The 12,112-nt window shown below is 45.6% G+C and overlaps 2 protein-coding genes across 5 annotated transcripts in view; one reads left to right on the forward strand and one right to left on the reverse strand.

Annotated features, from left to right (window-relative positions):
* Positions 1–12,112, forward strand: part of LOC136004474 (zinc finger CCHC domain-containing protein 14-like) — a 59,460-nt gene that overhangs the window by 20,222 nt on the left and 27,126 nt on the right. For all 4 annotated transcript variants that reach the window (XM_065660966.1, XM_065660967.1, XM_065660969.1 and 1 more), the window contains one exon: positions 5,297–5,420. In XM_065660966.1, the coding sequence (XP_065517038.1) occupies positions 5,297–5,420 (124 nt within the window). The remainder of the gene's footprint in view (positions 1–5,296; positions 5,421–12,112) is intronic.
* The window catches only part of LOC136004475 (microtubule-associated proteins 1A/1B light chain 3B), a 54,340-nt gene that overhangs the window by 728 nt on the left and 41,500 nt on the right, over positions 1–12,112 (reverse strand). The gene's annotated exons all lie outside the window — the stretch shown is intronic.

Consider the following 12,112-nt stretch of genomic DNA (forward strand, 5'->3'; position numbering starts at 1 on the left):
AATGGTGATTATGTATAAACAAAATGTGAACTTTAAACTGCATGCGATGCCTATTGTAAGGATGGTGGAGAGAAGGGAATACAAGATAAGAGGCAATATATTGTAACAAACTGCTTGTTTAGAGATTTTTCTGATCCATGTGGGTCTTACTGAGTTCTTACTCAGTTTCATGTACTATAAGTGCTTATATTTGCTGATTGTTCTGAATATTTAGAACCTGGTTGTTCAGGATAACATAGTCTTGCCTGAATCTAATTTTCTAGCTTTCTGTTACTCGCTTGCTCTCATGAAATCTTCTCTGGCCAGGATGGTGGTGTCATTGCTCAGTCTGCTGGAACTTCCTCTCATCAGCAATCCACTGGACTGAGAGTTTAATCAGCTCCAGGAGAGAGATGGTGTGGGATAAGCTTGGGTAAAGACTGACTTTGGCAAGGAGACTTAAACTATTCTTCACCCTCCCCCCAAACTTGATATTTAATGGCTAGTCTTCCTAATGGGAAAGCTTGATACTAAGTTTTTGTTACTGCTGGAAAGCTGTGCTGAAGAAGCATACAAGTAAACTTTATTTTTTGATCAAAAAATAGACAGTGTTGAAAAGGAAAGCAGGTACTTGTAATCCTGCTTTCTTCTGACACTCATCTGTCCTTCTGGATTGCTTTCTTTGCACATATAAGTTTTCTTATGGATGTCAAGTATACCAAGTCTTTACTTGTGCTACTGCGTATATTTATACTGTGTATAAATCTATAAATGTCAGTCTTAAAATGGAGCTTACAATAGGTAATTTTAGAGTAAGGATGTGCTATTTTTGACTTGCATTATGTATTCTGCCTGATGTCAATGTGTAAGGCTAATGGTAGGGTGAGCAAAGTATTGTTTTCAGCTTACATTGTCCAAACTCACACCAGTCTCACATAAACAGGGTCTGAGTGAGCCTTTTTTCCTTACAGGGGCCTGTAGTCACTGGTTTTAGTTACAATAATAAAGGATAGCTTTTCTTGTGATGTGGAGACGCAGGTTATCTCCTGTGATTTGTGAAAGGCTAAAATGGATGCTAAATTCTAGTTACAGCTCTCCATACCAGGATTTTGCATTGATTCAAAATCATAGAATAGTTAGGGTTGGAAAGGACCTCAAGATCATCTAGTTCCAACCCCCCTGCCGTAGGCACGGACACCTCACACTAAACCATCCCACCCAAGGCTTCATCCAACCTGGCCTTGAACACTGCCAGGGATGGAGAACTCACAACCTCCCTGGGCAACCCATTCCAGTGCCTCACCACCCTAACAGGAAAGAATTTCCTCCTTATATCCAATCTAAACTTCCCCTGTTTAAGTTTTAACCCGTTACCCCTTGTCCTGTCACTACAGTCCCTGACAAAGAGTCCCTCCCCAGCATCCCTATAGGCCCCCTTCAGATACTGGAAGGCTGCTATTAGGTCCCCACGCAGCCTTCTCTTCTCCAGGCTGAACAGCCCCAACTTCCTCAGCCTGTCTTCATACGGGAGGTGCTCCAGTCCCCTGATCATCCTCGTGGCCCTCCTCTGGACTTGTTCCAGCAGTTCCATGTCCTTTTTATGTTGAGGACACCAGAACTGCACACAATACTCCAGGTGAGGTCTCACAAGAGCAGAGTAGAGGGGCAGGATCACCTCCTTCGACCTGCTGGTCACGCTCCTTTTGATGCAGCCCAGGATATGGTTGGCTTTCTGGGCTGCGAGCGCACACTGGCGGCTCATGTTCATTTTCTCATTGAGCAGCACCCCTAAGTCCTTCTCTGCAGGGCCGCTCTGAATCTCTTCTTTGCCCAGTCTGTAGCTGTGCCTGGGATTGCTCCGACCCAGGTGTAGGACCTTGCACTTGTCATGGTTGAACTTCATAAGGTTGGCATCAGCCCACCTTACAAGCGTGTCAAGGTCCCTCTGGATGGCATCCCTTCCCTCCAGCATATCAACCGGACCACACAGCTTGGTGTCATCGGCAAACTTGCTGAGGGTGCACTCAATCCCACTGTCCATGTCAGTGACAAAGATGTTGAACACGACTGGTCCCAACACCGATCCCTGAGGGACACCACTCTTTACCGGTCTCCAGCCAGACATTGAGCCATTGACCACAACTCTTTGTGTGCAGCCATCCAGCCAGTTCTTTATCCACCCAGTGGTCCATCCATCAAATTGATATCTCTCCAATTTAGAGAGAAGGATGCGGTGTGGCACAGTGTCAAACACTTTGCACAAGTCCAGGTAGATGACGTCAGCTGCTCTACCCCTGTCCATCAGTTCTGTATCCCCATCATAGAAGGCCACCAAATTGGTCAGGCAGGATTTCCCCTTAGTGAAGCTATGCTGGCTGTCACCAAGCACCTTGTTGTTTTTCATGTGCCTTAGCATGCCTTCCAGGAGAATCTGCTCCAAGATTTTGCCAGGCACAGAGGTGAGACTGACTGGTCTGTAATTCCCCGGGTCTTCCATTTTCCCCTTCTTGAAAATGGGGGTTATATTTCCCTTAATGGGGGTTATATTTCCCTTGATATGGCAATTGAATTTCAAGTGATGCTTTAGTTAGCATGAGTGCTTTTGTTAGTCTTAACTACCTCTTTAAAGCACACTTTCCTCTATATGGTACTTAAACCCTTGTGTTCAGTACTGCTAATATAACTCTTCATCAACTTCTTCTCATTACCTAGAAAACAAGAGAGTAATTGCCTTGCTTATGAGGCAGGCATTGAATATTATACTGCAAGTAATAGATGTGGTTTTGTTGCTACATAATTGTGAATGCTCTTGTGGACAGCAGCTTGTGGGCAATGTTCAATTCTGCTTTTTCTAATGACTTCTGTTTGTTTCTGTAGCTTTAATGGTGAAAATAAGTTTTCTTACAGTAAATGCAATTTAGAAGGTAGGTGAAGGCCATGAAGTCTGTTTTGATGATGCAGCCTTCTGCTTTTGCATTTTTAGTGTGCAATTTTTCATTGAAATACAGTCATGATAGCAGGCTTTTAAATTGCAAAGACCGTTATTTTTTTGTTGAATTGGAATTCATTCCTTGTATTCTTATGGAAATACTTTGAAATGACCAAAACAAAGAATTTGTTCACCACTTCCCATTGGCAGGCCAATGGTATTCAGCCATCTCCAGAAAAGCAGGGGTTCATCATGCTAATGGTTACTTGGGAAAACAAAATGCTATTACTCTGAATGTCTCCTTCTTCCCCCAGCTTTTATAATGCTGAGCAAGATGTCATGTGGTCTTGAATATCCCTTAGGTCAATTGGGGTCAGCTGTGTACCCTCCTAAATCCTTGTGTGCCCCCAGCCTGTTTGCTAGTGGGGTGAGCAGCAGGAGCTTGGACTCTGTGTAAGCACTGCTCAGCAGTAACTAAAACATCCCTCTATTATCAACACTGTTTCCAGCATAAATCCAACAAACAGCTCCATACCAGCTACTGTGAAGGAAATTAACTCTATCCCAGCCACAACCAGCACAGTGCCATAACATAAAAATGGGATTTCCCAAGAGCCCTTTTCCCCTAGTTTTTTTCTTGAGGAGTTAAAACTGCAGTGTGGAGAGGTTAAGGATATTGCAGTATCTCTACAATTGACTGCTGTGTGACTATTGTTTAAAAAATATTTATACTTTAAGTAGCTTTATAGAAAAAGGGAAATATAACCCCCATTTTCAAGAAGGGGAAAATGGAAGACCCAGGGAATTACAGACCAGTCAGTCTCACCTCTGTGCCTGGTAAAATCTTGGAGCACATTCTCCTGGACAACATGCTAAGGCACATGAAAAACAACAAGGTGCTTGGTGACAGCCAGCATGGCTTCACTAAGGGGAAATCCTGCCTGACCAATTTGGTGGCCTTCTATGATGGGGCTACAGAATTGATGGATAAGGGTAAAGCAGTTGACGTCATCTACCTGGACTTGTGCAAAGCGTTTGACACTGTCCCACACGACATCCTTCTCTCTAAGTTGGAGGGATATCAATTTGATGGATGGACCACTGGGTGGATAAAGAACTGGCTGGATGGCCGCACACAGAGTTGAAGTCAATGGCTCGATGTCCGGCTGGAGACCGGTAATGAGTGGTGTCCCTCAGGGATCGGTGTTGGGACCGGTCTTGTTTAACATCTTCGTCGCTGACATGGACAGTGGGATTGAGTGCACCCTCAGCAAGTTTGCCGATGACACCAAGCTGTGTGGTCCGGTTGATATGCTGGAGGGAAGGGATGCCATCCAGAGGGACCTCAACACGCTTGTGAGGTGGGCTGATGCCAACCTTATGAAGTTCAACCACGACAAGTGCAGGGTCCTACACCTGGGTCGGAGCAATCCCAGGCACGGCTACAGACTGGGCAAAGAAGAGATTCAGTGCGGCCCTGCAGAGAAGGACTTGGGGGTGCTGGTCGATGAGAAATTGAACATGAGCCGGCAGTGTGCGCTCTCAGCCCAGAAAGCCAACCGTATCCTGGGCTGCATCAAAAGGAGCGTGACCAGCAGGTCGAAGGAGGTGATCCTGCCCCTCTACTCTGCTCTTGTGAGACCTCACCTGGAGTATTGTGTGCAGTTCTGGTGTCCTCAACATAAAAAGGACATGGAACTGCTGGAACAAGTCCAGAGGAGGGCCACGAGGATGATCAGTGGACTGGAGCACCTCCCGTATGAAGACAGGCTGAGGAAGTTGGGGCTGTTCAGCCTGGAGAAGAGAAGGCTGCATGGAGACCTAATAGCAGCCTTCCAGTACCTGAAGGAGGCCTATAAGGATGCTGGGGAGGGACTCTTTGTCAGGGACTGTAGTGACAGGACAAGGGGTAACGGGTTAAAACTTAAACAGGGGAAGTTTAGATTGGATATAAGGAGGAAATTCTTTCCTGTTAGGGTGGTGAGACACTGGAATGGGTTGCCCAGGGAGGTTGTGAGTGCTCCATCCCTGACGGTGTTCAAGGCCAGGTTGGATGAAGCCTTGTGTTGGATGGTTTAGTGAGAGGTGTCCCTGTCCATGGCAGGGGGGTTGGAACTAGATGATCTTGAGGTCCTTTCCAACCCTAACCATTCTATGATTCTATGATTAGCCAAAATAATCTAAATTTGTGAATATCTGCTGACTAAAACAGCTTCCCTGAACTGTTACTTGTGGAATATCGGTAGTAACACCCCTGGGTTTTAGAAGAAACAAACTTCTAACTGCCATCAAAGTGGTTCTGCTCACTCTGGAGGAAGGTGTGATTTTTGCACATTCCTTCAGTTTATTTTATTGGATTTTTGTGTTTTGTTTTTTTTTTCTTTCCAGGTCACTCTAAGATCCGAGACCCCCATCAACAGTGTCAGTACTAGTTTGGAAAATGTACTACATACATCAGCACATTCCATTGAGGAGTCATTACCCAAGAGGCCTTCAGGGAAACACTCCAAAGGTGTGTCCTTTTCCGCATGCGCACTTCCAATGGGGTAACAAACTCCTATCTCTTGGTGGCAATTGGTGTTATCTTAATTGTGATTAGGGACTGGAATCTTGATACTTTACTTCTCAACAAAGGAAGTCACAGAAGGGGTTTTGTAGTAAGATTATCAGTGAAAAAAATCATCAGCAAGAGACAAATATGCTTATTTTTCTGTTGGGGAAATAAACAAGAACTTTCCTTATGAACTGAAATAGCAGCTTAGCTCTCATGAAATATTCTCAAAGTGAATATCTGACAATCCACCTCTCATTCTTATAGTAGCAGGCTATTTCTTGGATGAAGCATATGGTGGTGAGTGTTGCTTTATGGGGGAGAAGGTGTTTAGAACAGCAGTTAGGCTTCAAATTTGCCGATGACACCAAGCTGTGTGGTTCGGTTGATACGCTGGAGGGAAGGGATGCCATCCAGAGGGACATTGACACGCTTGTGAGTTGGGCTGATGCCAACCTCATGAAGTTTAACCATGCCAAGTGCAAGGTCCTACACCTGGGTCAGAGCAATCCCAGGCACAGCTACAGGTTGGGCAAAGAAGAGATTCAGAGCAGCCCTGCGGAGAAGGACATGGGGGTGTTGGTTGATGAGAAAATGAACATGGGCCGGCTTCAGTGTGCACTCGCAGCCCAGAAACCAACCATATCCTGGGCTGCATCAAAAGGAGAGTGACCAGCAGGTCGAAGGAGGTGATCCTGCCCCTCTACTCTGCTCTTGTGAGACCTCACCTGGAGTATTGTGTGCAGTTCTGGTGTCCTCAACATAAAAAGGACATGGAACTGTTGGAACAAGTCCAGAGGAGGCCCATGAGGATGATCAGGGGACTGGAGCACCTCCCGTATGAAGACAGGCTAAGAAAGTTGGGGCTGTTCAGCCTGGAGAAGAGAAGGCTGCGTGGAGACCTCATAGCAGCCTTCCAGTATCTGAAGGGGAGCTATAGGGGTGCTGGGGAGGGACTCTTCATCAGGGACTGTAGTGACAGGATGTCGTGGTTTAAACCGATCCACACAGCTTGTCCACTCACTCCCCCCCCCCCTTCTTTCCCTCCCTCTATTCCCGGAGGGACGGAGAGGAGAATCAAAAAGAATACAACTCCCATGGGTTGAGATAAGAACAGTTTAGTAACTGAGGTGTAACACAAACCACTACTGCTACCACCAATAATAATAATGCTAAAGGAAATAACAAGAGGAAAGAATACAACACCTCAGCACCAGCCGACTGATAACTCGCCCCACTCCCCCCAGCCGAGCACCCACTGATCCCTCATCCAACCCTGCAGTCCTAGCCCTTCCGGGTAACTCCCAGTTACATCCTGGGCATGACGTGCTGTGGTATGGAATACCTCTTTGGCTAGTTTGGGTCAGGTGTCCTGTCTCTGCTTCCTCCCGGCCTCCCCTCCTCCCTGGCAGAGCATGAGGCTCAGAAAGTCCTTGGCCAGACCAAACATTTGAGCAGCAACTGAAAACATCAGCGTTATCAACACTGTTCCCAGGCAAAAAAATGAAAACATAGCACTGCACTAGCTACTAAGTTGGAGGAAAATGACTGCTACTGCTGAACCCAGGACAGTATCCACCCCTTATTCCATACCATTCACGTCATGCTCAGATCCCACATTTTCAATATACCATCGCTCTTATCTCAGTGCACTCTTATCTTCGTGCATGGACCAGTCCCTATAAAGCTGCTGAGTCCATCTGATCCATGATGTCAGGCTCCATCTCTTGTAACAGTCTCTCAGAACAGGAGAGGCTGTGTGCAGTGTTCACACTCATGAATAACCTGGGCAATAGTGTCTATTGCTAAGTCCACCCCTCGATCATGAGTCCATCTCTATGTTGCATCTCTGCCCTGATGGCCTGAAATGCCATGGGCCCACCAGGCTCAAAATAATTCACTGTCCCCTTCAGGAGTTTCTGCAGCTTGTTGCTGGGGACTCCGTACAGCTGCCTTCCATCTCCGACGCTTCCAAAGCACTGGAGGGGCCCAGTGGATTAGATACTTGCCCATACTGTCCCATACACCCTGCCACTCATGACTCTCCAGCCTTGGGGAAAATCTCCTGCGCCTCCCATATCATCGTCTAACTCTAGACAAGACCCAAACCCGACTCTGCTTAACTTCTGAGATCAGACAAAATGGTGGTGGGTAGAACACACTCTGTGTGTGTGCCAACATGCTGATCCCCATCACAATCAGCAGGCAGGTCCCAAGGGTACCCAAAGGCCATTCAAACCCTTCAGACCTCTCAAATGATGCTGCTGTACTTGTCACTGGGGCTGGTGTAGCTGCTGTGCTTGCCGGCTCTCCCACCGCCAGCTTCTCTTTTCCTGAGTGCAGATCTTCCTCCTCTGCCTTGCTGGGAAATGCTGCGTGGACTCCTGCGTCTTCCTGGGGCTCGGGGGGCGGCTTCCGGGGGATGCTCTCGGCCGTCACGAGGCTGGGCTCGGCCGCGGGGCTTGGCTCCTCTGCTGCTTCCTCCCGCTGCTCAGCAGCCGCTTCCTTCCTCCCGCCGCCACCTGGTCCCCGGGGCCACTCTCCTGGGCCACTTCGGCTGCAGCCAGCTCCCGGGGCCGCTCCCCCTTAGCTCCCCGCAGCCTCACAAAGACAGAAGCTAGGACAAGGGCCAGGATAGTGAAGAGCAGCGGGACGGCCAGGTACAAGTCCATGGCCACATCTGTCTCTCCCTGCTGCTGTAGCCCGTCCGTATTACAAGTCTTTGCCATAGAGTACTGTGAAACAAGAACCTTAGCCCTATCCCCACACTTGATAAACACTAACACAGCAAATACCAGCTCTAAGTAATGTACATCATTCTGAAACTGTGAGAGCAAGAGAAACAACTTTGAAAGCCAATAAATCAGCAATGTGACGACTATTAATCCGATCATTTCTGTCGTTATCTCAACCCCTTGTGCCCCACATTGGGTACCAAAAAAAAGAACTGTTGTGATTTAAACCGATCCACACAGCTTGTCCACTCACTCCCTCCCCCCCCCTTCTTTCCCTCCCTCTATTCCCGGAGGGACGGAGAGGAGAATCGAAAAGAATGCAACTCCCACGGGTTGAGCTTTCCCTCCTCCCTGGCAGAGCATGAGGCTCAGAAAGTCCTTGGCCAGACCAAACATTTGAGCGGCAACGTTATCAACACTGTTCCCAGGCCAAAAAATGAAAACATAGCACTGCACTAGCTACTAAGAAGCAGGAAAATGACTGCTACTGCTGAACCCAGGACACAGGGCAAGGGGTAACAGGTTAAAACTTAAACAGGGGAAGTTTAGATTGGATATAAGGAAGAAATTCTTTACTGTAAGGGTGGTGAGGCCCTGGAATGGGTTGCCCAAGGAGGTTGTGAATGCTCCATCCCTGGTGGTGTTTAATGCCAGGTTGGATAAAGCTCTGGGTGGTATGGTTTATTTAGTGTGAGATGTCCCTGCCCATGGCAGGGGTGTTGGAACTAGATGATCTTAAGGTCCTTTCCAACCCTAACTATTCTATGATTCTATGATTCTATGATTATGCGATTCTACTTCCACCTTTCTCTTGGTTCCCAAGAATGTGTGAGAAGCTGAGGGAAGAGGAGTGGAAGACAGGAGAGAAAACTTGCACCTTTCTCTGCACATGTGTGCACCCTGAACGTTGTTACAAAATAAGTCTTATTTTTGTAATGCTGTATTGCATTCTGACCTGTCTAAAACCTGGGCTTAGCAAATTTGAGTTAACAAGTTTGCATTCCATTTTCACACTCCAGGCTATGATTACGGATATTTAAATGTTGAGGTGAAAAACTTACTAATAGTATTTTTTTGTAATGCATACAAAAAGCACTGTTAAGTGAGGAAAGTCTTTGAATTGTGAGCTGCTATTTGTGTAGCAAATAGCTACTCTTTGTGGTATTAATAAAAACAGCTCTGTGTGGCAGAGCTAATGTGGGGTGTCGTGGTTTAAGCTCAGCCGGTAAATCAGAACCATGCAGCCTCTCTTTCACTCTCCCCCCCCTTTCCTCCCCCCAGCTCCCGGAGGGATGGGGATTAGAATAGAAAGAATGTAACTCCCACGGGTTGAGATAAGAACAGTCCAGTAACTAAGGTATAACACAAACCACTGCTGCTACCACCAATAATAATAATGATAAGGGAAATAACAAGGGAAGAGAATACAACCGCTCACTACCCGCCGACCGATACCCAGCCTGACCAAAGCAGTGATCTAGCCCTTCCGGGTAACTGCCCCCAGTTCTACATCCTGGGCATGACATGCTGTGGTATGGAATACCTCTTTGGCTAGTTTGGGTCAGGTGCCATGTCTCTGCTTCCTCCCAGCTTCCCCTCCTTCCTGGCGGAGCATGAGACTCAGAGTAAACATGACTTTGCAACAACTAAAAACATTGGTGTTATCAGCACTGTTCCCAGGCTGAAAATCAAAACCACAGCGCTGCACCAGCTACTAAGAAGGAGAAAAATGACTGCTACTGCTGAACCCAGGACAAGGGGAAATGCACCATCATAGCAGCATCACTAGTATATTGCCTTTAAATGTTATTAAAAATACTGCCGTGGACCATATAATTTTTTTATTTGGAGTTGGTCTTCAGGGTTCTGTTTCCTTCTCTGCCACTGGCTTGCTGCATAACCTTGCAAATATAGTTTAATGCCACATAAATGACAATGAATGATTTCAAAGCATATCTTCACTCAGAGAAGCTGATATGGATTGGAAAGGGTTACGTGTCTCAAGAAAATGTTCTTAGCTTGCCTGCACCAGACCTGCTTTTCTGTGACATACTCAACTAGTATCCCAGAAGCTATAAGCAGCAATAATTTTTTACAGCAGAATAGTGCTCTAAGTAGCTATTTTTCCAGCTGTAAAAACTATCTGGGTAGAAGAAAATGAAGCACTAAGCAGAAACATGGCTAAGATTTGTGGCTTCCATCTGATTAAAAATAGGACAGGGTTCAACACTGTTTTCAGTTGTACTCAGTGATTGCTATTCCAATACCATATATGCCAAGATTAGTCATGGGTAGCATTCTGTGATCTTTCTGTCTAGCCCTTGTTGGGAAGGATGTGCTTTTCAGTAGGTTTTCCTCTGATGTTTTTCTTTTGTAGAATGCCTGCTTAGTTTTCAGAGAATGTAACTTTTATAGATTTTAGAAGAATTAGATTTTTAGAGGAATTTAGAATTTTATAGATTATTCATAGATTGACTTAGTAATATCGATAAAAGGAGTCGTGGAACAAATACAATTTTTTTACTAACTGATACTGTCTTTTCTGTTTCACCAGCGACAGAGTGTTGAATTCTCCATGATGTATGATCTGTCTGGTAGGGAGTTCTGCCTTTTAAGGTTGGAGCACAGCTGAAGATCATTTGCCTGCCTGGAGCCACCATTGCTCACTTACAGATTTCTGATTCTCATAGCAAATAGACACATCTCTTAATTTAGCAGGACCCACAAACTTTTTAACCTAGAGTACATGAAATTCAGTTGTGCGAGTATGGGATGGACAGGTTGCTTGATGTTGAAGGTTGTAATTCTTGTGTTGTTATTTTCTAGTGAGTCTTGTTTCAGACAGTTTGAGAGGATGGGATTTCTTCTCGCAGTCAGAAGTAGTGAGCTGCCCAAGTTCGTCATTCCTCTCTTGGCAAACTGCTGGAGCTGGAAGTGTCTCAGTTAAAAAGGCTGTAGCTAAAACAGAAGAAAAATGGGCAGCTCATGAAAGGTGCGGTATCCATGTGCTTAGCTGGCTTAGAGACAGTTTGTATTAATCCGAGGTTTTAATCCTGATTTGCAGAAATGTTAGTAATTTAACATACTCTGTATGTAGTTGAACAGTGAACGGGTTTGTAGTAAGCTTGGACCTGAAAGCTGTCAGTGGCTGTATCTTCCCTAAACCACACTTTGAAAGTAGCTTTTAGTATAAAGTATTTCCAGTTTCTACATTGGAGAGAGATGAGAAGAATGGAGTATATTGCTGAATACTCCTTAACAAGCTGTGGTGGAGGTCTGTATGCACTTGTTTGCATTAAGTGGTTAGCTGGAAACTTTCATACATGCTTCATGTAGAGACCTGTCAAATACATAACTTCTGAATAATTTCACCATCCTATCTGCACAGAATATTGCTGCCTTGGGAAACAAATTTATACGAGTGTCACTGAGAAGCCTTTATCTCAGAGGCCCAGCTAACTGTAGGAACACTCTCAAGCACTGGGCTCCTGGATCCATGCTGTAATGCCCAAGTTGTTAGGAGTGGTGACCAGCTGAGGGCAATCATATGGTTATTTAGGAAAATTCATCAATTCTTTTATGCTGGTCCTTCAGTCTTAGTTAAAACCCCCTCTCCCTTCTGCATGTGTCAGTGCTAAAGCAAGGCAAACCAGAGGGACATTTCTGCAAAGACACTAGGTGCTGTTGACATAAGCACTTTGGGTATCTGCACTGTATTTTACAAAGTCCACATAAAGTTAAAAATTTTGGCCTATGCAAGTTTAGAAAAATTGCAGATGGGTATTGACATAAAAGGATGTGGACCTCTTTTGGAATCTAGTAGCTGTAACATGCAGCATAAACTGTGCTTTTTACTCATATCTTTTGGTGATTTAGGATTGTACAAACCTGTTTTCACAGATGTGGAAGTAATTTTAA

Source organism: Lathamus discolor, chromosome W (genome assembly GCF_037157495.1).
Source record: "Lathamus discolor isolate bLatDis1 chromosome W, bLatDis1.hap1, whole genome shotgun sequence".
NCBI classification, from domain to species: domain Eukaryota; kingdom Metazoa; phylum Chordata; class Aves; order Psittaciformes; family Psittacidae; genus Lathamus; species Lathamus discolor.